This window comes from Vombatus ursinus, unplaced genomic scaffold (genome assembly GCF_900497805.2).
Source record: "Vombatus ursinus unplaced genomic scaffold, bare-nosed wombat genome assembly UNPS02014832.1, whole genome shotgun sequence".
Taxonomy (NCBI): domain Eukaryota; kingdom Metazoa; phylum Chordata; class Mammalia; order Diprotodontia; family Vombatidae; genus Vombatus; species Vombatus ursinus.
In genome coordinates, this window is record NW_020954610.1 from 37,970,135 (window position 1) to 37,997,999 (window position 27,865).

At 35.7% G+C, this 27,865-nt stretch overlaps 1 protein-coding gene across 1 annotated transcript in view; it reads left to right on the forward strand.

The window, feature by feature from the left end:
• Positions 1-27,865, forward strand: part of TRPM3 (transient receptor potential cation channel subfamily M member 3) — a 696,557-nt gene that overhangs the window by 368,335 nt on the left and 300,357 nt on the right. The window contains 2 exon segments of the mRNA XM_027839430.1: positions 2,857-2,981; positions 21,882-22,053. Of these exon segments, the coding sequence (XP_027695231.1) occupies positions 2,857-2,981; positions 21,882-22,053 (297 nt within the window).

Consider the following 27,865-nt stretch of genomic DNA (forward strand, 5'->3'; position numbering starts at 1 on the left):
TTTTTATTAATTTATTTTGATTTATCAACAATCACTTCCATATGCTTTTGAGTTTAAAATTTTTCTCCACCTCCCTCCCCAAGATGGTGCATAATCTAATATAGGCTATACATATACATTCCTATTAAACATATTTTCACATTAGTGATGTTGTAAGGAAGAATTAGAACCAATAGGAGGAACCACCAGAAAGAGGAAACAAAACTCAACAGAAGAGAAAAAAAAATAGCAAATAGTATGCTTCGATCTGCATTCAAATTCCATAGTTCTTTCTTTGGATGTGGATAGCATTTTCCATCATGAAGGCCTTTGGAGATGTCTTAGATCCTCTCATTGCTGGGAAGGGTTAAGTTTATCAATATTAGTCATCGCACAACGTGGTTGTTATTGTGTACAACGTTCTCTTGGTCCTGCTCACTTCACTCAGCATCAGACCATACAAGTCTTTCCAGATTTTTCTGAAGTCAGCCTGTTCATCATTTCTTATAGCACAATAGTATTCCATTACATTCATATACCTCAGCTTGTTCAGCCATTCCCCAATTGATGAGCATCCTCTCAATTTCCAATTCTTTGCCACCACAAAAAGAGCTACTATGAATATTTTTGTACATGTGGGTCCTTTTCCCATTTGTATGATCTCTTTGGGATATAGCCCTAGAAGTGCTATTGCTGGGTCAAAGGGTATGCACATTTTTATAGCCTTTTGGGCATAGTTCCAAATTGCTCTCCAAAATGGTTGGATCATTTCACAACTCCGCCAACAATGCATTAGTGTTCCAATTTTCCCACATTTTCTCCAACATTTATCATTTTCTTGTTTTGTCATCTTGGCCAATCTGATAGGTATGATGTGGTACCTCAGAGTCATTTTGATTTGCATTTCTCTAATCAATAGTGATTTAGAGCATTTTTTCATATGACTATAGATGGCTTTAATTTCTTCAACTGAGAACTGCCTGTTCATATCCTTTGACCTTTTATCAATTGGGAAATGACTTGTATTCTTATAAATTTGACTTAATTCTCTATATATTTTAGAAATGAGGCCCTTATCAGAGAAACTGGTTGTAAAAATTCTTTCCCAATTTTCTACCTTCCTTCTAATCTTAGTTGCATTGGCTTTGTGCAAAAACTTTTCAATTTAATGTAATCAAAGTTATCCCTTTTGCTTTTTGTAATATTCTCTATCTCCTGTTTGGTCATGAATTCTTCTATTTTCCATAGATCTGACAGGTAAACTATTCCTTGCTCTCCCAGTTTGCTTGTAGTATCAGTCTTTATATCTAAATCATGAACCCATTTTGACTTTATTTAGGTATATGGTGTGAAATTTTGATCAATGCCTAGTTTCTGCCATACTCTTTTCCAGTTTTCCCAGTAGTTTTTTTTTCAAAAAGTGGATTCTTATCCCAGAAGCTGGGATCTTTGGGTTCATCAAATAATAGATTACTATAGTCATTGACTACTGTGTCTTGCATATTTAACCTATTCCACTGATCCACCACTCTATTGCTTAGCCAGTACCAAATAGTTTTGATGATTGCTGCTTTATAATACAATTTAAGATCTGGAATGGCTAGGCCACCTTCCCCTGAATTTCTTTTCATTAGTTCCCTCGATATTCTGGACCTTTTGTTCTTCCAAATGAATCTTGTTATTATTTTTTCTAACTCTATAAAATAATTTTTGGTGGTTTGATTGATCATAATACTCTTTAGAATTATTTACTGCTTATGTCTCCATTACAGGATTTTAAGCACTAGCCCTTTGGACCACTGCAAACTACAAAATGGAAACCATTGAATGAACCTTGTTCTACTCAGTTCAAATAATCCCCTGACTACATATTTGTAATAAAATAAACCCTTTTTTATTTTCCTTTAACAAAATTTTACTTTTAGCAAAAATTTATTTTTTTCTCCCTCTCAACTCCTTTCCTCTAATCCCACTAAAAGAAATAAAATCTTTGTAAAACCTATGTAGCCAAGCAAAACAAATTCCTATATTGGCAATGTCCAAAAATTGTGTGTTATTCTATATCATGAGGGAAATATTTCTCTTTCAGGTGGTGAGTAGCTGGTTTCCTCTTTCATAAGAGGTTGAAACTCTAATTAGTTTTGAAATAATACTTAATGGAATCTCTGTCCTTATGCAGTTTTCCCCATGGTCCAGTTTAGCAAATTTATTAAAGTGGGGCCTGTTTGCACTTCTATTTTCAAGCTTAACCATGGTTTAATAATTAGGATCTTTTACCTTCCCAAAAGTCATTAATGCCTATACATAAATGATATATGTTTTAATGGCTATAAGTATGTATGAAGTTAATATGTTCCAATACTTCATTATTGGACTACTAACCTAGGATATTACTTTCTTATGATGACATCTATGAGAAAGTCAAAAGGCCTCATTTAATATAATAAATAATGTCTTTTATAGTATAAATAGAAACAGAATTCTAATGAAAAATTTCATTGATTTTTCCCCATTATGAACATTAACTCTTTTTCATTTGTGTGTGTGTGTGTGTGTGTGTGTGTACACTAACTTAGTTTTTTTTTAATATTTTATATGCATTTCTCCCCCATCCCTTTGCACTTACTAGGAACTTCATTCATTTGGAACAAGGGTGGATATAAGCTATGGGAATGCTAATACATTTACTTAATGTTACACCAAAAGTTTTATGTTTTCTGCCTTTGATATATGTGGTTGTATTGAAGTTATTTGTCAGAATGTTACATAACATGTATTCTTGGCGTTCAGAGAAAGGATAAATATAATTCACCATTAGATGATGGGGAACAAACCATTTAAATCACAAGCTTATTAAAGCTCTCTGCTCTTTTTTAGGAGTTATTCGGCACGTTGGAGATGCTTTAAAGGATCATGCATCAAAATCTCGAGGGAAGATATGTACCATAGGTATTGCTCCCTGGGGAATTGTAGAAAACCAGGAGGACCTGATTGGTAAAGATGTAAGTCTTGTTATATTGCCCTCATTATAAGTAACTGTAAAAAGAGGGGAGGGTAGATTGAGTCTTTGTTCATAGTGGGTTTTTTTAAGTGGTGGTACTAATTTTATAAGATTTATTTTTTCTGGCTCAGATTCCTAAAATCTAGCCATGGCTCTAATTCTTAAAATCTAGCCATTGCTTACCCAGGTTTCAGACTCCTTAAGAGTCTGCCCAGTATGGTGGATGTTCTAATAAACCTTGTCTTTGGCTGAAAAAAAAAGATTTATTTTTTCTACTTCCTATAATGAAACTAATGGTAAAAGTTAGTGTTTCTAGATAAATTCACATTTTCTTAAACTAAACAGCTATTTCAATTAGAAAAATTAGGAGCAAATTATGCTTCCTTTTAATCATATTAGTCGTTAATGAACTCTGTCATTTCTTCTCTGATTTGGATGAGGTCTTTCACCTAAACATTTGTTAACTCATTTTCCTTCTAGCATAAGGTCCTAAGAGTTAGAACATTTACCAGTGTTGTTAGGAAGTGTAGCAGTCAGGGCAGGCTAAGTTCTATTCCAATGAAAATTTCTACTTGTATACCATTAGCTTGAATAAATAAATTCTGCATTCCAGGGCAAATGCTTCTAGAGTCCATCAAAAAGCTTTGCCATAATAGCAGGCAGCAAATAACTGATCCATGTTATATTAAAAAATTCTTATTTATCTAGAATGGTTAAGATGAGGATTGGGGAGCCTGATTTTGCTAATGGAATATTTTGGTTAGCTAAGCATATACTTTATGCCCTACTTGAATTGGCCACCAACACATAATATACACTCAGTAAATATTGTTGCTGAGATGAATTGTTAATTTTTAAAGACAGATATCACTAAAAACTATACTCAAGCACTATTTGTACATAGTAAGCATTTAACACATATTTTTCAAGTTAATGCATATAGTTTTTTTTATTAAGATTCAGAAGTTATATCAAGGTCTTTTAGCACTTAAGGGTCATCGTTATGAGCATCTTATACAATATTATGAACTGATCTGTTTATTTGACCTTCCTGGTTGTTTTAGTTTCTGCCTGAGAGTTTACTGTGTTTTCATTTCTGAAATAGAAAATAATTATCTATCTGAGTCACATAAACAAACATACAAATTAACAGTTTGATTTGTTTCATTTAGCTGTAAAAGAGAGGAAGATAGAAAGGGAGGATGAAACAGAGGGTATTTCTATAATATATAAGGTTTTGTTAATCTCTGTTTGCCTTAAGGGCTTAGATTCATCCAAAACCTTATTGACTTTGAATAGTTACTCCTTATAAATCCTTGAGACTTTTGTAAGAACCTTTGAAATTCACTTGTTTAGATTAGAAAATCCATTCCCTGCCCTAATGCACTTTTGTCCCACACTGCTGTTAACTTTATTGGAATTTTAACAGCAAAATAAATACTGTAGAATCAAATTTTTCTTTCTGCATTACCTTAAGCTTGTATTCCTTAACTGTATCTAAGTTCATTTTTAGGTTATATAATACAATCCAATATGGTGCTGAAGATAAAATAAAAACTCAAAGTTTAAAAATTTATAAGTGATAAAGAGATGGAAGCTATGTCAGTCAAGTCCCAAACATCTCTATATTTGAAAACATCTGGATAATTAAGTGTATTTTTTAAAATTTATCTGGGTGTTTGGCCACCACACACACACACACACACACACACACACACACACACACACACACAGTTATACCTAGAAACTAAATTTAAGATGCCAGCAGCAAAAAAAAAAAAAAAAAATGAACAAGTTTATCTATCATTTATCTTTTTGTGTTGAGAATTTGCTTCCAAAAAGTAAAAGGTGATTGAGTTTCATTCCCATATTAGAGAGGCAAGCATGCTTATCAGATGCAACCAGTTTCATTAATTCTCACTTAACACCTGTTAAACAAGCCCTTCCTGCTCCATAAATGAACTGTTTTAATTTGTCTAAAGTTTAAACAAAAGATAAGGCCTGAATTTGCCAACTGTTCTTCCTTGAGTTGACTACTACCTAGACAGCCTTCTATCAGCATAATAGACTGTCACTCAGATTTAATATGAACTCAATCATTCAGTAAATATTTATTATATGCCTACTATGTGCTAGTCATTCAATAAATTTGGCAAATACAAAGACAAAAAGGAAACCATCCCCGCCCTCAAGGACCTTATATTCTATTGAGTAAAAACTGAAAAATACATAGAATAATAATAGCAATGTATATAGAATAGTTCCTAGGGTGGGATTGTGGGAACACTAGCTACTGAGGGGAATAGTAGAGGTTTCCTGAAGAAAGTGGCATTTATTTTGGTAGGATTTCATGCCACACCCCTATCCTGGAGCCCAAGCTCCGCAATTCACGACAATAACAAAAGCAACCGTTAATAATAAGAAGAAACATTTTAATACATTTTTAAGATTTTAAAACATTTCACAAAGGTTATCTTATTTGATTCTCTGGGTGGTAGGTGCTATTATTTTCCCTATTTTACAAATGAGAAAACAGGCAAATGGAGGTTAAGTGACTTGCCTAGGGTCACACAGCTAGTAACTGTCTGAGACTCAATTTGAACTGAGGTATTTCTGACTCCTTCTATCTTCCATTTCTCCATTTCAAACTGTTGCTTTTTTTCTTGGGCTTGCTATCTTCTCTTTTCCATCTCTATATTTTTCCTTCTCTTTCTTTAATTTTCCAAATAGAATGTAAGTTTCATGAGAGCAACTTCATTTTTGTCTTTATGTATCTTCAGTATCTAGCCTGGTTATGTTCTAGATGCTTAAAGAGTAATTGTTTATTGATTGGTTTACGTGTTCACTGGTTTCTTATACCAGAGTATCACAAAGACATTGATGAAGCACAGTGCTGATTCTGATCATTGATCATGACACAGATGGCAGCCAATGTTTTTGGTTTGGTCAATAAAAGGCCTAGGACAGTGTAAATAAACATTGTTAATGGTCATGAAGACCTAGTGAAAGAGAAACATGGCATATCAAGTTAATTATAACATGGAGGTTTTGCCTGATTTCTGTCCTGTAACATCAACTTGAGAGGCAATGAGAAAAGCACTGAATTGGAAGTCTGAGATCCTGGATTTGAATTTATGTTCTACTATTTGCCATCTGTGTGACCTGGAGGGAGCCACTGTAACTGTCTGGATATTTTTTCTTCTGTGCAAAATAGAGAGGTTTGACTTTGTTTTCCAATAAGTGCTTTGCAAACCCTGTAGGAATTCATGACAATGATCCTAGTGATTCAAACTCAAAATTATTTAATGATAACTTAAGGAGTACATAATTACAGAATATTATGAATAGTATACTAAATTACCCTGAGAGTTCAAAACACGTTGTTGTTGTCTCTACAAAAACACTGGCTATCTCTAGTCTACGTGATTTCTAATCTTTCTGCCTCTGCATTCTATGAAATGTTGAAGAACCCAAAGGGAAAAGGAGAAATTAAATTGCATAAGAAGATTTTCCTTAAAGACACAGATGATGTGAAACAATTTTAACAAGACCTCTCTGTTCAATCAACCAATATTATACATAATCTCATGGAAATAAATATATATAGATGCACATGTGTATGTGTGCGTATACATGTGTATATATACATATATATGCATACATGAATCACTGGGTACATAGTAACGGTTTATGTTCAAGATGTAATTGTTTGGAGCAAAACTTTAAAATAAAGAAGGCAGAACTGAACATTGTAATATGCCACTTCTTTACTGTAGAACAAAGAGATAGCTAGGTGGTACACAAGCAATTCTGCGATATAATGGATAGAGCTCTGGGCCTGTTATCAAGAAGATCTGAGTTTAAAATCAGCTTCAGACACTTACTGTCCATGTGATCCTGGTCAAATCACTTAACCTCTACTTTCCTCAGTTTCCCTATCTAAGAAATGGGGATAATAATAGTACCTATCTCCCAGGGTTGTTGTGAAAATCAAATGAGACAGTATTTGTAAAATGCTTAGCACAGTGCCTGACATATAGCATGCACTTAATAAATATTTCTTTCCTCCTCCCATTCATTCTCCCCTCTATGATATTTGTCATTAATTAGGGAAGATTTCTATTTTCTTCATTACTTTAGAGAACTACTTAAAAATAATGACCCCTGGGGCAACGAGGTGGCATAGTGTATAGAGTAACAGCCCTGGAGTCAGGAGGACCTGAGTTCAAATCCAGTCTCAGACCAGACACTTGACACTTACTAGTGGTGTGTTCCTGGGTAAGCCACTTAAACCCAATTGCCTCGCCCCCCAAAAATAATAATAATAAAAATAAAATAAAAATAAAAAATAACCCTTTGGGGCAGCTAGGTGACACAGTGGATAGAGCTCTGGCCCTGGAGTCAGGAGAAGCTGAGTTCAAATCCAGCCTCAAACGCTTGACACTTACTAACTATGTGACCCTGGACAAGTCACTTAACCCCATTGCCTAGCAAAATAAGTAAATAAATAAAATAGTGACCCCCTTTAAGTTTTACCTAAAAAATAAACACTCTCAGAAAGTACCTGTTGAGCACTTTGGATTGTTCTTAAAAATCATAAGATCATACAGTGAAAAGACTACTGTACCTAAGAGTTATAGGCCCTGAGTTTGAATCCAAGATTTGCTACTTATTAACTGTGTGACTTGGGACAAGCCACACATGCATTCTAGGCCCCAGTTTTCTCATCTATGAAATGAGGGAGCTAGCCCACATGACCAGTAAGGTGCCTTCCATCTCTGATCCTAGTAATACATTTAGAATTAGAGGGGTTCTTGGGCATCATTTAAGTCATCTTAGTGAAAAGTGAACCATACGTGGCTGAGTGATGCCGGGCAGGTCATCTAAACTTTCAAGACCCTTAGCAACTCTCCATGACTATTAGTTACAGAGTAGTGTACTGATTTATATTGGTAGGAGTTTCCTTCCTGGGAATGAAATCAGAGGTCCAGAGTGGGGGAGAAAAGAAGAAAAGTAAATCTTCTTTTACCTTAAGTGGTTATAGTAAATGATTATAAGTAGACTAATATTTCAAAATTTTTTCTATATTTATTCATACAATGAAAATGACATGTAATAAAGGAGAACCTTTCTACCTCCCTCAAAAGAGAATGTGCCTACCTACCACCTTCAGAATCATAGAATTAAAGCTGGAAAGAATAATGGAGACCATCCAACCCCCTTATTTTCTAAATGAAGAAAATAAGGCTTAGACAGGCTAATAATTTGCCCAATGTAAAACGAGTAGGATTAATGAGACAACTGAGATTTGAACCTGGGTCTTCTAATGCCACATACAGTGTATTAAATACTATAACTCACTGCCTCATGCTTAAAGTAAAAGAAGAGGAAATTATATATTATTAAAAATCTTAACCATTTGTACATTCTTTCAAAATGAAATTATTTAAATATCTAGAATTACTTTTGGTCAGAGAGAAAGTCAATGGGACCTATCAGTATCCTAGGCTAAAGTATTTTAAAATAAGTTTCAGGCAGGAAAGCTGAGGATTTCATTTTAAATAAGTGTAATATAAAAGGCATTATTTCTGATGCCTAATGATATTTTATAATGGTGGCTTTGTTACCAATGATGGAAAATAAAGATTGTTTTCTTTCTTTGATGTTGACTTAGAGATATTTTGAGGATTATTCACCACTGAATACTTAGGCTATTTTAGAGACCATTTCTTTCATGAGTAGAAGTAGGAGCTGGTATTGATCTTTGAACATAATTATCTCTGTTAGAATTAGAAAGGATAAGCACTGTGACCAATCCTTGTCATGAAGGAAAATGACTCTTCCCTTTTTATCTGGAGTCTGAGTCGGATAGCTTTTTCCCTCACCACCAGACACTCCAAGAGAACTACCTGGCTGATTCTTCTCTTACAGCCATTTGGTAGCAAATATGAATAGGTGTCCTATCTCCCAAACTACATTATAAATCCCTTAAAGGCTGGAATCATACCATCTGTAGTGCTTATCACATAGGATTTGTGGGAAAAAAAGGAAAAAAAAAAGCAGGGCATAGGTAGGATTTGAATGTGCCAGTATTGAGGGCAATATGTTGGAGAATCAGTCTTTATGCCGGTGAAGACTGAGCCATGTGCCCTTCCAGATTACAGTTTAACAACTGTTTTTATTCATTCATTCATTCATCTATACATGTCTTTGTATTCTTAGCTCCTGATTCAACGCCTTATATTAATTTGAAAGATCCTTGAACATAGTATCAGAATCATTGGAAAGAAACTCTAGAAGTCATCAAGTCTAACCTGTTCCTAATCAAGAGTTCATCTTACAGTATACCAATAAGTGGCCATTAACCTTCTGCTTGAAGACCTCCAATGAGGCAAACCGTTCTTCTTCCATTTTAGGAAGTTATTTTTTTACATCATGCCCAAATCTGCCTTTCTGTAACTTCTACCCCTTCACCCTAATTCTTCCTTCTGTTGGCAGAGAGTTGTGTCTGCCTCTTCATGACCCCATTTGGGGTTTTCTTGGCAAAGATACTGGAATGGTTTGACATTTCCTTCTGCAGCTCATTTTACTGCCGAGGAAACTGAGGCAAACAGGGTTAAGTGATTTACCCAGGATCACATAACTAGTATCTGAGGCCAGATTTGAACTCACAAAGAAGAGTCTTCCTGACTTCAGAATCAGCCCTCTATCCACCTCACCACCTAGCTGCCCTACCCTCTGAGGCCAAGTAAAACAAGTCTAATCACTCTCACACATACAACTCTTCAAATATATTAACACAGCTATAATGCCCTGATTAAATCTTCTCTTATTCAAGATAAACATGTCTATTTCTTTCAATTTATCTTCATACAACATATTCTCCAATCTTTGAACCAGAATGGTCACTTTCTTCTGGACACATTCAAGTTTTTTTCCATATCTAAGATAGGTGCTATTTGATTGTCTTCTCATTTATCTTTAGTTTCCATTCCCTGCTAACATTTTTGTCCTATCCTTCCTATTCCAAAGATCATTCTTAGAAGAAAAAAACCTAAACAAACTATAAGAATTGAGCCTAATCCTCATTGTCATCCCTTTAAATAATCCCAACTTCTTATTAAGTATCTAGAGATATTCCATGAGTGTTTATTGATGACAATATTAATTCCTTCAAAACATCTACATAGAATTGTGACCACACTATCACTGACACCTTCAAATATTTATTATGCAGTAACAAGTGGGGATGTGAGAGGAAGGAAGATGTGTCTGATATTAGAAATGGCTCTGGAATATTTCACTAGCACGAGAGCTACATGGAGAGAGTATGAGAGAAGGCGCTGGAAAGCAGTTCCGGTCTTTCCTTCAAATGTCCCATCAGTAGTGACTTCTGCAAGGAGTGCTGCAGGAGGGAAAGTACAGAGAGGCAGAGGCTAAATGAACTGCCGTAGAGAAACGGTATAGTATCTTTCTTGTAGTGACCCAAGAGTTCCAGTGACTATTTCCTCTTTTTCTCTGCATTGTATGCTTACCTAGACACCAATCCCTTCAAAAAGGTGGTGGGAAGCATAAGAATGGGCTGAGTGAGTGAATGGTATGTGTGTGTATGTTTTCCTTGGATGTCTTTTTGTTGATCTGGAACAGAGCCTAAATACAGATCACATTAAAAGTGGTGTTATTTGGGCTCAGATTCAAGCTAATATATTAATATTTTATTTTGCCAAATAAGCTCATTCTCCTAGAATTACTAGAGATCAATGTTCTGTGCCATGCACTGAAAGATTAAAAGCTACATGTCCATGCGCATGTAAATGTTATGTATGTATGTGTGTATGTGTATATGTATAAATGTGTGTTTATATGTGTGTCGTAGTGCATGTGTTATGTATAGCATGCATATTAATATAGCATATGTGTAGCTATATGTAGTGTATGTGTATATATAGCATGTATGTGGACATAACATGTAGGTGTATATATATATACATATGCATGTGTATGTATATATGTGTGTGTGTGTGGCATGTCTGTGTGTATATACACGCATGCACAAATGTGAAGATATAGCATGTCTGTGTGTATATGCACAAATATATACATGCACACATATATGTGCACACACATACATATTAATATGAATGTTATATTGCATATATGGTACATATATAAAATTTATGCACATATATGGGTATATATGCACACATATACACAGAGATAGGTTTGTGTGTACATGTGTATATACATGCATACATATATAAGTGTGTGTATATATATACATATATGTGTATATATATATTTTATATATATATATGTATTACTGCTGAGGACGATTTAAGTGTGAAATAGTGTCTCATGAAACTCACAGACTAGGAGTTGGGTACAACAGGTACAAATAACTATAATATAAAGTGATACATAGGGAGCAAAATGGCCTATTAGAGCTAATCTTAGAGCCAGTAAGACCTAGATTCATGTCCTACCTCTGACAAGGACTGACCCTGAACCAGTCACTTAATTTCTAGTGTTAGTTTCCGCATCTCTCTAAGATCATAAGGCACAGAGAAGGATCCAACCCACATTGATAAAGGGAGTTTCCTTGCTTGGGATTTCTCTATCCCAATGAATAGCACCTAGCCCTATCCCTATCCCAAGAATATAGGGCTTTTGGGGGGTGGGGAGGATTTCCCTCATGGAAGTGGGAACTATCCTTTCTTTGTTTTACCTCTACTTCTCTATTCTGGCCAAATGAACTATAAGCTTCTTCAGTAAGAGGGCTGGAATTTCATTTTCTATCATTTGTCCTTTAGTACCTGCTACCTATGCACAAAGTAAGTATTTTCAGCTTGAACTAGTGACCATCATTTTTGTCTGTAAATTAAAATTGCAATTGGTCTCAGTGATTCAGAATTTTGATTGGCCATTATCATTTCCTTTTGTCTTTTTAGCTTCACTACAAGTGTTATGATTATAGTTGTGTTCCCATTTTTTATGCAAACCCCAATCTCTAATTACAACTTTTCATAATGTTGTGTTTGAGGTTGAAATCTTGGAGTATTAAGAACAAATCAAAATCAGCATTGGATTGTCTAAATCCAATAGCAAAATGACTGCACATTTCCACAATTTGTCCTAGCAGTTGACCATCTCCATGCTGCCAAATTCAAGTAGAATATTACACATTTAAACTAATCCTTATAAAAGAGGCAGGCAATCCACCAATATCAACCCTGAGTAACTACCAACCAAGGGTCAGGACCGTATTGATAAGAAATGTACCTCAATGGCCCTTTGAGCCTTTGAGCTAGTATTTAACATGATTCCTTATACACTTAATGAATGCCGCTTAATAATCCATTATTAATTATTAATGATGTTTAATAAATTTATTGAATTAAGTTAATCATTTACTTTTTAAAGAACCACTCAATCTTCTCCATTAGACTATGAGCTCCTTGAGTAGGGAGTATTTTTTGCCTTTCTTGGTATCTCCAACACTTAGCACAGTACCTGACATATTGTAGACAATTAATGAATGACAGTTGACTATATATACATATATATGTTGTACGTATATAGCACTTTAAACTTGACAAAATACTTTCTTCACAACCATCTTGGGAATCTAGCTACTGGGAGTTCCTTATACTCATTTTGGCAGAAGAAACCAAGTCCCACAGAGGTTATGACTTGCCCAACTAGTTAAGTATCAGAATCTGAATTTGAACTCGGGTGTGTCCTGAATCCAAATCTAGGACTCTACTATGTTTTCTCTCATAGTTGTAGATGGAATATTCCAAATAGCACTCACATGATTTAAAAGTTAATTCTGTCTCCATAATATCCTCTAACTTTTGCCAAAAGAATAGCCAAAAAGACTAGAAGAATCTGGTTCAATATATATCAAGTTTAGTCAACTGCTATACCAGTTTTATTTTCCCATGTTCTCCTCAGTAGTTAATATATTTGGCACATGGGAGGTTCTGCAACAATACTAATTGAATCAAGTGGCTGCAGAGGATGATGGCTCATCACCATAATACTTTGCCTATTCAAAGACTCAAAGTCCTTTTCTTTTTCTTTCATTTTTCCTATTCCAGAAACTGAGGCAGCATAGTACAGTGGAAACAGAGGACATAATAACTATCTTCAAGTATCTGGATGGTTGTAAATATGGAAGAGAGATAATTTTGTTCTTTTGTTATAATAGAAGATAGAAAAAGAAGCAATAGGTAGAAGTTAAGTGAAGAAAATCTTCCTAATGATTACATAATAATTATGTAATAATGATTTGCATAAGTGGGATCAGAGAATCATTGTTCCAGAACTAGCATGAACCTCAGAGGACATGTAATCTGCATCCTTCATTTCAGAAAAGAAGAAAGTAAGACCCGGAGAGGCTAAGTGAATTGTTGTAATGAGAGATAATGGGCTCCCTCTCATTGGAAATCTTCACGCTAAGGCTAGATGACCACTTGTTAGATATTTTGTAATGGGGATTCTTCGCCAGGTATGGGTTGGACTAAATGAACATTAAGTCATTTCTAGCTCTACAATTCAGTGGGTCTGTGAAAGAACACTGAATTTGATTTCAAATGACTTGCATTTTGAATCCCATCTCTACCTACTTCTATGACCTTGCTTCATTGATAAAACTAGAGTTGGACTTGGTGACCGCTAAGGTTCCCCTCATTTTAAATCTGTGATTCTCTGCAGTTCTTAAATTTTAAGGCAGAAAAATACTTAAGGCTCAGGATGAGCATTTTCCAATGTAAGTTGAGGAGAATTTATAGGTAAGAGGACCTCTGAAACTACCTTCACTTTAAGTGTGATTTACCAGACATTTTCCATTTTCCATAAATCATAATGGGATTTTTAAAAAAATATACACACGAAATTTTTACACCTTTCTGTGTTGTTTCTTGTTCTTAAGTTGAAAATGTTTTCACTATATCATCTTTGCATTTCAGGCCAAAAAAAATCAGGCTTAATGACATAGTTGATAGCCAATTCAGATATAGCTTGCAATAATGCATCTCTCAGTCTCTGAGGGCTACCAACTGCGACTTCATTTTGCAAGGGCTCAGAAAATTATCCAGGATTCCTCTTCCCGCTGTTTATTGGATTCCTATGATTATTCTCATTAAGTCTAAACCCAATGGCAGTACCACTGGGAACTGGAAGCAACAAAACAGCAAGGCATAGAAGGAAAATGTTTAGTGAGCCATCTCTACACTTTCAATTGCATCTTCATGTTCAATTTGCTTCAGACACCTAATTTGGGGGTAACCATAGATATAAATACCAGCAAAAGCCTAACCTCAAAGAGCAGGGATTCACCTTTTCTCTTATACTTTTGCACTCATGGATAGAAAAGCAGCCCCTGCATTGTAGACAGCCCCACAAAGAGAAGGGAACTGCTTTCCCTAGAAATTTTGCAGCTAACTTAAAAAGTAAAAAGCCATAAGAAGATTAGAAGATGACAAAACAGGGCAATTCTGTTGTTACTATGCTAAATTGAATATACACATTTTTAAAAATATATACTCATAGAAGTTCAAGTTTCACATTTCTCTGTTTTTATTCTTCTTTGTATATCGAGTTATGCATAAAATATTTTTGAAACTTTATGGAAATGCTACGAGGTTCTGCACTAGCTCATCTAGAAGGAGAAGCTGTATTCTAACACTGGCTGTTCAGAATAAAGAAGGGAAGCTTTACCTGTTAATACTCCAGAGGAAGATAGAATAATAGTTTAATAAAGGGATTTTTAGCCTGAGGTCCATGCACTTGGGATTTTTAAAAAATATTTTAATAACTGTATTTCAATGTAATTGGTTAAATTAGTAATCCTTAACATTTCATGCATTTAGAACCGTTTTTCTGGAAAGGGGGAGGGGGACTATAGGCTTAACTAGACTACCAAAGGGGTCCATGAAACAACAACAACAATGACAAAAAGATTAAAAACCTCTGAACTAGTAGTGTTCAAAATAGTAATAAAATATCTTAGAGAAAATAATTGCTCCCAGAACTAACAAAGATCCTTTGTTCTCCCCCTCCCACACCTTACTTCTATATGTAAAGGATGGTTGGTTAGGATTAGGGCAGGTAACAGAGAGGTGGGTTTATTAGAGTGGAAAGCACAAAAGGATACAGCATTAATCTCTCCAGGGTATGGGCTAAGGAATCCATTTTCAGAACACTGCAGAGGGGTGTAATTGTGTTTCCTGTTAACTTTAATGGGATTCACACTGCTCTAATATCTGTGCACTGTTTGGAAAAGGAATCCCTTGGTCTGCAGGTTTCTTGTTTGGATTACTGAGCTGAGAGGTAGCATCTGAGTTACAATGAGATCTTGCCTTATACCTAGAATTACCACTGGCTCAACAGAGAAAACACTTAGCCAGGATCTTATTTGTTTCAGAACTCGATATGATTACTAATACATCCAGAGCCAGTCTTCGCTGTATTCACTTAGTTGATACATCCCTTTATCTCATGAACATTTCTTTCCTTTTGCTCATTGATGCCTCAGTAACACTGTAAACCTTCCTTCTTCCATTGCTGATCCTACCCCATAAGCTAACCCATCCCCTTGTTGTATCTGTTTCTCCACACTTGATCTCCAACACACGAGCCCCATGCCTCTGCCTGCTGATTCCTTTTTATTTCTCTTTTTACACATACAATTCCATATGATGTACTATCCAAATAATGTGATCATTAGTCAGGGAAAAGGGCCATAACCATACTATGACATGGCCTCATTTGGAAAACCTGGACCTCAGACAAAATCCCTCCACCTCACCAGTTGCTTACAAGATGACGAAGTATCTAGAGCACTAGCCCTGAAATCAGGAGGACCTGAGTTCAATTCCAGCCTCAGACCAAACACTTGACACTTACTAGCTGTGTGACCCTAGGCAAATCACTTAACCCCAATTGCCTAAAAATAAAAAAAAATTAAAAAATTAAAAAAACAAGATGATAAAGCATCAGTCTAAGACTTTAGTAGTGTTTTCTTTCATTCCAACATTTCCATAGCATTAACAGATATTCTCTACCCACTGACTGCTGCAAAAACTTTTATGTATTGAATTAGGGTTAGGGGGGAGAATAAAGGAGAAAGAGGGAAAGGAAAGATTAAAAAAGAGGAGAAAGAAGAGAAAAGATCATCATCTTTGGTATCCTTGCTTCCTCTATCACTGGCTAGATCATTTGTCAGTCAGCTTTATGTATCAAGTCATGTGTGTCACCCTCACTGTGGCCCTTCCCCACAAAGAAACCTTGGTTCTAGGCTCAAGCAGACTGGGTCAGACGTGGAGGGAACCTAATCTCAAAGAGCAGGGATTCATCTTTTCTCTTACACTTTTGCACTCATTATGCCCACACACAGGGTTCTAGGGGAAATCTCTTAAACAAAACTTAGGTATGACATGTGTAGGATCTCCTCCAAGCAGGTTAACAGGGTCACTACTAGAAATGTTACTGAATTTATAAAAATTGTGTCAGACATAGGACAGGCACAAAAGAAGTGCTTAAAACATGGAAAACTCATAAGCACACATTGACCAATACCTAAAACATACTCTGATTTTGTTGCATGGACATTTTGAGCAGAGGAAAACTCACTCACTAATGCTAACTCTCAATTCATACATAAGAAAATGGTATCTAAGTACCTTGAAAGGATTACATATTCAACTTTTGATGAGTTGTATATAAAATAATCCTTTTTCTCACTGTTGTCACCTGAAGTACGTTACTTAGCACCCAGAGTAAGAGAGCAATATTAGAATTGAAAATATTGTAAGTTTGTTTTATTGAAATTATAAAATAGCTTATTGAATGCATAAATTAATTCAAACTCTTTGGGAAATACGCATCAGCAGCATCATTAGTTAGGTTCCTTCAGCCTCTCTCCCTGCCAAAGTCTCATGACCTCTGGCACAGAGAAAATTAAGACTCAGTAGGTTTGGTCAAACACTTACTTGTTTCTGATCTTGTCAAACAGTTTCGTTATCAGCAAATCTTTGGTGTTATTTTAGCACCTAAAACCTCAGACATTTTGTAGCATGGCCCGGTTGACAGTGACAATTTACTTAAAAAGGGAAAACAAACATATAGGGAAATTCTCTGAGAATAACAGAAAGCTCATCCTTATCTTCACCTTCACAAAAGTTGCTCATCTGGCTTTCTGTACTCATTCAAAGCCAGATACTTCTACAGCTAGAGTAGCATAGAATAGTCTGTAGCTGCTTCTCCTTGATTTTATCTTCTGGATGTAGGTAGCTTGACTGCCTTTGTTAGAGATATTGGCAGTAGCTACTTTTTCTCCTATTGCCACAGCTCAACTATCTTGCCTTCTTCATTTTGATCAAGTGTATGATATTTCCTGTACTTTGTATGACTTATAGAACAGACAAAGGCATTGTTGGGGGAACAAAAGCCTTTTCCAGGTGTAGCATACATGTAAGGAAACATTCTCAAGTAAGCAACAGCTCAGTGAGTACCTTTGAGTAAAACAAAACAAAAAAAAGCAACAACCAAAAAAAACTTTTCAGTGCCTGCTAAAGATAGATTTTCTTATATTCAGTAGCTAAAAGGGAAAGGGAGGAGGTAGGGTCTTATTTTGTTTTTGTTTTTGTTTTTGCTGTGAATTTGCTGAAAGTGAAAAAAAGCAGTTATGAGAACATATTCATCCCTTCACTCAAAAAGGCAAACTATGATATTCTACGTGTGAAGAATAGATGCAACAGTGATCAAAGATAGATATTCTATCACCATAATGATAAAGAAAGAGGATTCAAGGCTTGCCTCTGACACACACTTGCTGTGACTTTTATTAAGTCACTTAATTTCTCAGTGGCCCCAGACAATTCTCTAAGATTAATGTAAGTTAGATATGAGTTGTCTATATGCTTTGGTGAAGGAGAATTTCTACACAGAGGTCCCTGCATCAATGAAATCACAAGTCTAGACCCTTCAAAAAAAGATAAAGAGTGGATATTGTTTTAAACATAGGTCTCTTGTGGGATCATGCCCCCTTGATATTTATGCTCTCACATTATAATACACTTTATTGGCACATGCAGAGTGTACATTTTTATTTGCACCAAATTTGAAAGGATATGCAAAAAATTCTGGCAGGTAGCCCTGGTACCTGATTAAACAATTACTGAAAATGTGATGTCAAGAGCCATAATCCCCTTTAAACTTTCCATCACTAAATATGACTATAACTGTCCTCCTTAAGACCAGACTGTTGCCTTCTTAACCTTGTAATAAAAAGTAGTCTATATCTTTCTTAAAAAAGAAAGAGGTGGGAACTTTATATTCATCCCCATAGAAATGCACAATGCTACCTACCTTCCCCTTCCACACATCCCCCTTCCCTGTTACCAATAGTGACATTATCATTGGTTTGCACAATTCAAAGATCAATAGGGTGTGGGACTTCTGAGATTACCATGCAGAAAGCCTGCTTTACCTTATTCTTTCTTTGACATAAAAGAGAACCCAAGTGACTCTATGGCTAGCCCTTTTAAAGATTTTTTTAAAAATCATTTTAAAGTTTAAAGAGACTCAGGTCAAGCTTAAGCTAAACCTAAAATGAAAAAGAATCCCACCAAAAAAGAAACAGAAAAATCTTGCAGAAGAGACCCACAGCTCTATGGCACTGTGGAACAGTGAGGAAAGCACTGGCTTTATAGGCAGGGTATCTACTTTCTTATCCTGGCCCTGCTACTTAATATTGATGTCATCTTAGGCAAATCCCTTAACGTCCCTAAGTCTTTTGTTTCCTCATCCCTAAAAACTGGGAGTTGGACTAAGTGAAGGTCCTTTCTAGCTCTAATCTATAACCCTATGACCCCGATAATCCGTCTTACTACATCCTCATTCACTGATACCATGCTCTTGATACATACACCTTCCTAAAAATATAAAAGACAAAACAGTATATCATCAAAATTTCTGCGTATTGATGATGATGGTGGTGGTGATGGTGGTGATGATATGAATGTACCACCCAAAAGTTCAGGATGCCTCTTTACTGGAAATACATCCTTCTTATACACAACAAAGGATGTATCCATTTTGGAAAGTTTATCTTTGAGAAGTTCGTTGAATTCTGCACCGACTGCTTATGAAGCAAATGCAATCTATCACTGGCTGACCAGCAAAGAATCATAGATTGAGAGTGCTGTAAGTGATTTTAGAGAGTATTGAGTCCAACCTCATTTTTGGTAAAAAGAAACAAGCTCTGAAAGTTTCCGTGACTTACCTACAATAAGTAAGAATTAAGGACTAGAAATCAAATCTTCTAACTCCCAGTCCTATACTTAAGTAGGGCCAGAAACCACTTTAAGATGCATTCCTATCATATGTGGTGTCATGGAAACTTGAAATAGGCTCTCTAGGTTCCAAATCCTTGTAGGATCATAAATTTTGATCTAGAAGAGATCTTCCAAGTGATCTAGTAAAACTCCTTCATTAATGAGAAACCAAGACAGAAAAGTTAAGTGACTTGTTCAAAGTCACATAGGTACTAGATCCAGGATCAGACCTATATTCTCTGGCTCCAAATCTAGGACTCTTTCCATTGATGGAATTCATACACTGTGAATGAAAGTAGAAGGTCACCTAGTAATTGTACCAAATGGGGAGCTTTGGAGTTGACAATTTCCAAGGTCTTTTCCAGTCCTAATTTTTATGGCTGTATAGATGTAATTCTGAAAGTACTTGGCTTTATCTTCATTGTCATCATGCTTCATACTTTATAGCACCTTCTTTCCTCAGATATAGAAGGTAGAGAAGGAATTGAAGCATAAACTCACATTCTACTACCACCACCACCAGAGTTATTTTTCCAGCGTCATAGTGAGTGAGTGAAGACCATCTGTATTTCAAGCTTGACAGACAAGAGGGGAAAGGGAAATGGGGGCAGTATATAGGTATAAAAGTTAGCTAGTTAAGGACTTCCACAAAGTACCTGCTACTGAAGTTTTAATGATCCTAAGTATTCTTTCATCTGAACTATGGCTTCTTCTATCTTACTAATCTCAAAAGATATTAAAATTCTTCCTTCTTTGACATATGAGGCTATCTGAAGACCATATAATTTTTCTTTATCCCTGCCTGTGATAAACATGTAATTGATGCCTATTTATCCCTCATTTATATTCTCCACCCTCCCCCCATTCAAAGGTTTTTGAACAAATATCAGGTTTGGTTTTTTTATTAGTGCTTGATAAGAAAGCTTGCATTACCACTCGCCCTCTCCTGCCCCCAACCTCAGATATTTTATCAAAAGGGAAAACTCATTAGTATTTATTGAAAGCAAATATAATTTTTCTATTTGGAAAATACAACAGGATGGACAGCATATCGTTTTGTAGATATGTAAATTGTAACACAGGCAATAATAACTGTTCATCTATTCACTGTGAAGAATACTGAGAGGATATTTGAAGGCAAATCTATCTGAATGTCTTCTTGCAGATATAGGGCAGTTTGTCAGCAAGTATTCATGGAAAAATTTGGGGAAAATACATCTTTCTTTTTAAGTGACTAGAAGATGAAGTGTAAATTAGCTTCTCAAGACCAGGCATTGTTTCTATATCTGCATCCCCAGTACCTAGCATATAGAAGATGCACAATGAATATTTGTGCATTCATTAGTTGGCTGATGTCCTATGGGTTAGTTGCATTTTTTCACTTGTTGGATTCATTCATATTTCTCATAGAGACTATAAGCTCCTTTCTCATTATTTCTGTCTCCTTATTATTTTATAGTTGATCAGATTTTGAAGATAAATTAAAGGTATTTTACTTACCTTTTTCAGATGTTTTTCCCTTATATCTCAGGAAACACAAACTCCAGAGTAAAATATGGTCATTCATTACTTGTTCGATGCCTAAGATCCAAAGAAATGAGGATCAATAAGAAGAAGACATTGAAACAGGGTTTTGTTACTTTAGAACAGAGTGTTGTTTCCATTCTTCATTCAGAGTTGGTTGGTTGCTGTCCTTCCTTCTTGACGAGGACCAAAATGACATCACTATGTTAGAGTCATGTTATGTCATGTCCAACTGTGGCTGATAAGACCAATAGAACTAGACTGTAGAACCATAGGGCTATAAAACCATGTTTTACAAGAAGAAAGCCTCAGAGCTTTAAAAGTATGAAACATCTCTTTCCTTAAAGGTCAAGGTTACACAACTATAATATTTGCTTGATTTAGCATTATTCTTTCTTAGATTGTTGAGAATTCATTTATTCAGTTATTTATTTATCTATTTACTTATTCCTCTCTTTAATAAATTATCTACTACAGCTATTAGTTCAGGGAAATGATTGAGAAAAGAATGGGGGGGGAGTAGCAAACACTGTTTAAATAGCCTTTTCTGATTTATTCATAAATTTAATGATAAACACCAAGACTAAATGCCCAGTGAAGTGGTCATTGTTGGCTATACCTTACACATGAACTCAGGGGCAGCAAGGTGGCACAGTGGATAGAGCACCGGCCCTGGATTCAGGAGGACATGAGTTCAAATCCGGCCTCAGACATATAACACTTACTAGCTGTGTGACCCTGAGTAAGTCACTTAACCCCACTGCCCAACCAAAAAAAATTAAAAAAAAAACATGAACTCAATTACCTTTACTAAGAATTTGTAAAATTTTGTTAAGCATGCCTCATGATCCTTTGGTTCCAACATTTTAATATCCATTTGATGACTTCATATATTGCTTTTCAAAAGCAATGTCAGAAAGATGGTGTGCTATATTTTAACTGTGCTAAAGTATTGATCCATCCATCTTTCTCTCTCTTTCTGTCCCTCCCCCTCTATGCTTTCCCTTTTCTCTTTCTTTTTCTTCTAAATCATACAGGTGGTCCGGCCATACCAAACCATGTCCAATCCCATGAGTAAACTCACAGTTCTTAATAGTATGCATTCCCATTTCATTTTGGCTGATAATGGGACTACAGGAAAATATGGAGCAGAGGTGAAACTGCGGAGGCAGCTGGAAAAGCATATTTCACTTCAGAAGATAAACACAAGTAAGTAGCAATCTGTTATTTTTGCTTTAGTGCCGTTATAGGAAATATACTGAAAATGATTCCCATTAAACCTACCAAGCAATGGCATTATAAACAGTTGAGTAAGTATCTGGCAGAGATCATGATTTATATTAGTACTTTCTAGAACTAGAGGAAGTTATTTTTCTAGAGAATGATTGGAGGAATAAGAGCTGATTATGCAGTTAAAATTTAGCTTGTTTATCCTGCTTGAGAATTCCACTCCATCTAAGGTTTGTGCATGCAAACAAGCTTTTCTTTCAAAAACTAGTTCTGTGTCCCATACCCAGCCTTCCAAGGGAGAAAAGCACCCTAGGGAAATGACTTTTATTTATTAAGCAATTTTAGTGGTGTTAACACAAAAAAGGGTTTTTGATCTTAGCACAGATCTGGAAGTGTTAAGATTTCCCAAAGGTTTGGAATACCCCGGGGCATTACTTATTATCTGTCTTTATAGAAACTTTGGTTTCTTCCATCTCTTAATGAGTGAGTATGTATGTAAACATTAGGCTCTCTGTGAATATTGATATATTGTGTTCATTAATTATGTGTGTTCAGTATGATGTTACCTTAAGAAGTACTGATTTTATTACTAGAGAGAAAGCCAGTTTCTTTCTTATTGATATTCATAAGGTAAATAATTTTTCACTGAAAATAATGGGAAGAGACACAACAAAGCTAGGATTGTACCAGAGAGCATAGCAGTTATGTTTTAGCATCTTCTTTCCCAGGAAAAAAGAGATAAGCCAAGTTGAATTTATAAAGCCAGAATGACATGTGAAGGTTAATAATGGAATAAAATATTCCCACAGAGAGGGTAGCAAAAGAATAGGGAGAAGAAGGAGGAAGGAGTTCCTGATTATGTGGTCCTATTTTTTTTTAATTCAGGTAGCTTATCCAATGATAAAATCATAGAATTTGGTGACTTGGATATAAACTATATAATTTATTCCTTTCCTATGTTATTTTTCTTTGTCTATATTTTTAACAAATAAACCAATCAGGAGGCATTTATTAAATGCAAAATAATAATGACATCTGGTGTTTTGTAGTACTTTAAAATTTGCAAGGTATTTTACAAATATTTTTATTTTATCCTCATGACAACCCTACAAGGTAGGTGCTATCATTATTCCAATTTTATAGATGAGGAAACTCAGGCTCAAAGAAGTTGTGGCTTGAACAGGGTCACACATCTAGTTAAGTGTCTGAGGCATAATTTGAACTCGGGTCTTCCTGATTCTAGGTCCAGAGCACTAGCCACCCCTGCCCTTAAGAGCCTACATTCTATTGGAATGAGAAGACAGTTTATTGATTGATTCGATTTCTCAACCCTTAAGTTCTAGACTGTATTTGTTAGACAGTCTTTCAGATGTTCTAGTAGCTTGGTGTAATAGAGAGATTTGGAGTCAGAGGACCCATCTGAATCCTAACATCTGTTAGCATTGTTACAGGGATCCATGACATATAAAGAGTTTAGAAAGCCTGTTTTAAATCATCTGATTTTGTTCTGGCCCTTGCCCATATCTACTTAGCACATTGTTTTTACTTCTTTCTATTTTATTTTTTTTATTTCATTGGGGCACTCAGCCTATTATTTCCATTCTTTCATTCTCTTGTTCATGGTTCTCCCTTATAAAGACTACTAAATCATCTCTATTATACCATAAGATTTCATGTAGAATAATAATAATAATAGCTAGCACTTATATCATACCAACTATGTTCCAGGCACTGCACTAAGTGCTTTAAAAATATTATTTCATTTGATCCTCACAACAACCCTGTGAGGTAGGTGCTGTTATTACTCACATTTTATAGTTGAGGAAACTGAAGCAACCAGTGGTTAAGTGACTTGTCTAAGGTCATACAGCTAACAAGTGTATGAGGTCAAATTTGAACTCAGGTCTTCTGACCTAAGATCCAGTGCGATATTCACTGGGCCTCACAACTGCCTGTTCACTTTTCTGCAGACCACCCTGGAATGCCAAACCCTAATATAAATGGAGAAGTCTAATATTAGGAAAATCTTTAGCATTCCCATATAACCCTATAATTTTTTAAGAGCAAGGACTATATAATCTGAGAAAAGCTTCAGGAAGATAGAGAATTGTACAAGACTATATCCCAGAAGAATTTTGGTGTTTAGCTTGACCCTAGATAGGAACCAAAATTCACCCCAAAGTGCTATAGTAAATGTTTGCTTCTCCAAAAAAATGTTAACATCTCATTCAGTTATCACACAGTAAGTAAATGTTATACAGTCTTACAGAATCTACACTCATTGAGTGTTAGAAATGAACCTTGATTCTGCTGGGCTATTCCAGGAGAAGGTGTGAAAGCTGATAGGTCTTATAAAAGTGGCAAAGCTTTAAGTACGAGGTCAATGATGTCTTATATCTCTGCTATCCAAGCACCAACTTAGCTAAGTTATGTCAACAAGTATTTATTAAGTGGTTTCTATGTGCTCAGTACTGTGCTTACCTCTGAAGACATAAAGAAATACAAAAAACACTATTACCAAAATGTTGGCCCCTAGATGATTTTTGTTTCTCTATTGGTTTTCTCTCATTTTGTCTTGCCACAGCAACACACTGGTAGGTAGTACTGTATAGTGGATTTAGAGTCAAGGTCCTTGAGCTCAAATCCTACCTATGCCACTTACTACTTAAGTGACTTTGGACAAGTTACTAAACTTCTCTGAACCCCAATTTCTTCATCTATGCAAGAAAGGAGTTGGACTAAATGATTTCTTGCATTTCTTCTTGCACAAAAGCTGGGATTTTAGGAGAGCAGTCTGCTAACCTATAAAAAGGGATGAGTCATGTTAATGAAGGGAGTACTCACACCCCAAAAAAATCACTGATCCCTGGAGTTTTGAGTAATATCATGTTAAATGATGTATTATTTTAAAGCTTAGCATCAATTTATTCTGAAACAGGAAATATTTGTCTTTTAGATTTGCTTCAAGAGCACCCACTTTAGGGCTTCAGTTCAGCTACCCTGATTTGTAGAATTTAGGAAGGTTAGATTTTGCTGAGATCAAGGTGTTTCCTTAATCAGATCCTGGGATATTTACAGTTTGGGAAGGGCTTTGGTGTTTCTTAAATCTCAGACACTATACCATGTAATTGACACTGACGAACGAAATGCTGTGACTGGTAACAGCCAACTTACAATGTGTTCACTAATTTCTGCATCTGTCCCATTCCAATACTGCACTCACAGTGGCATGAGAGCACAGAGAATCCCCTGGGGAGAGAACTCTCAGCTTTGAGAATGAGGTGCAACCTACTACGCATTCATGCCTTGCTTTACCTAGGAGCAAAGAAAGGGCTCCTGGGAAACATAAAAGCCTCAGGGACAGAACTATGAAAGAAAATGGAATACATTTCCCCAATCATAAAGTAAAATAGAGATGAGAGAGGTGTTATAAGTCTAGATTCAAACCCCAATAAACAAGTGGAAATTGCAGTCATATTTTTCTCTTAATGACAGTATTGTTGTGTTCAGATCACAATTTCAAGGAATGGAATTACACAATTATTTATTTAGAACTGGAACAGATCAAGTCTAAGAAGGTTAAGGATCTCCCCCAGGGTACCAGAATAAGCATTAGTGGGGGAATACAAACTTAGGTTCTCTAATACCACCCTTTCCCAGTACTAGGTAATTTCTTTGGGGACAAAAAATTAAGGACAATCCATAATTTATTTGCATTTTACTTACTTATTCATTTTCCCCCAAGAAAGTTTAAGAAATCTAAGAGGTAATTTGACTGAAATTGAATCGTAGAATCTACTTGGTATTACTGATTTAACCAGTTATACAGTAAAACACCAATTTTCCCCACATCAGTGAATCTCACTCTTCTTACATGAGATTAAATCAGGACCCACAGGGCATATGCGGGCATATAGTAGTTTTCTCATTAAAGTGCCATTAATCTTGATTACTCAGTAGTGACTAGTATTATGGTAATAGCCTATAAAATACAATTATGTTTTCATATACACAAGCCAAATCAACTGAAGGAATACCTTATTTGGGAATTAAGGGAAAACTGCCCAGAAGACACATAAACCCTTTCCTGCCATTAGCTCACCAGTTCTATCCCCTCCCACCACTCCAGATTCAATATTTAAGCATAGTCATTTATTATGCTGGTGATTTGAAGAGGAATGGAATTCTGTCAAGCTTGAAGAATTACTTATGTAGAACTCTCTTACATCTATAACTTTCAAATTCAGAATCTGACAGTCAGGGTCTTGTACAATTCTCTCTGTATATCAGGATGTTAACAATGTCTCAATATGAAAGGAGAGATTTGGCTGTCCCATAAAATAAACTAACAATCGTGGAACTTTGTTGTTAGCAGAGATCTCAAAGATCATCTGGTCTAACCCTCTTATTTTACAGATGAGGAAGTTGAGTCCCAGAGAAGCTTAAGGGGACTCTCCAAGGTCTGACAAGCCTTTGCTTATCAATGCAAAAGCTCATGTGTAAATAAACCAACTGGTAAATATCAGTTTTAAGATGCCAAAAGAATGATATTTTTGTCATTTTGAGCAGCATCCCTCATTTTTTTCCAGCAATGAATAAAATGCAGCTGAATCATGGCATAAACCAAATGACATAGTCTGAATCACATGGGATTTAAGTTACCTGAGAACTGGGACTGTTTAAACAGGGACTATTGTTTCTTCTCCTTCTGTTCCTCCTCCTCCTTCTTCCTTTACCTGCTCCTCTTCATCTTCTTCCTCTTCCTCCTCCTCCTCTTTTCCTCTTCCTTTTCTTTTTCCTCTTCCTACTCTTTCTTCATCCTTGTGTATCACCAAAATCTAGGACAAAATCAGGTAAATGGTAGGCACTCATTAAGTGCTTATTGAATTGAATTGGATAGAAATAATTAAACTTTTTAAAGGGTAGGTGTATATTGGTACCTGGACCTGCAAAATATGTTTGCATTTTTAAGGCAATTCTCACAGATGCATAAACTTATTCATATGTGTACTTCTTTAGTCCTACAGGGATTTGTGATTTTGTCAGTATCCATCCTGCCTCCATTGACACATATCACAACCCCTCTATGACATAGTAGAAGACCTTTAAAAGTTTCTGAGGCCAAATGACCATTTTGCTAATGAGCATCATGAAACTTAGTTGTTCTGGTTCTCAGACAACAGATGTAATTAAACACAACCTCTATACTCAAAGCCTTTCCAGCTGAGTAGCAGCTCTTCCTAGCTTAGTCTTCAAGAACTCAGGCTCATTGTCATACCATAATGGGTCCTCAGAGCAATGCTACAGAGGGCTGACTTTAGAATTAGGAGTAACTGGCCTTGGAAATATACTGCCTGTGTGACTGATTTCTTGAAGTTAGAAATTCTAAAAGGGTAAAGAGGAAGTACATTTCAGACATGGGGGACAGCCTCAGCAAAGGTATGGAGTTGGTAGATGGACTGTTGTGTATGAGAAATAGCAAATGGGCACATAAAAGAAAATAGTATTCAATAAGCCAGGAAAGACAAGCTGGAACAAAATCATGAAGGGAGTTAATTGTAAATCAAACGAGTTTGCATTTTTTTCTAGCACCCATCTCAAACATCACTTCTTTTATGAAACTTTTCTTGATTACCTCAAAGAAATGTGACCTTTCCCCATATCACTTTATTTGATTCCCTCTGTCACTCTGAAATTTCTCTTTTGAGTAAGCCCATCAAACTGTTTCTCTTATTTTATGATTGACTAATTTTTTAACTAAGAAAAAAGTGGTCGTATATGGGAATAGCAT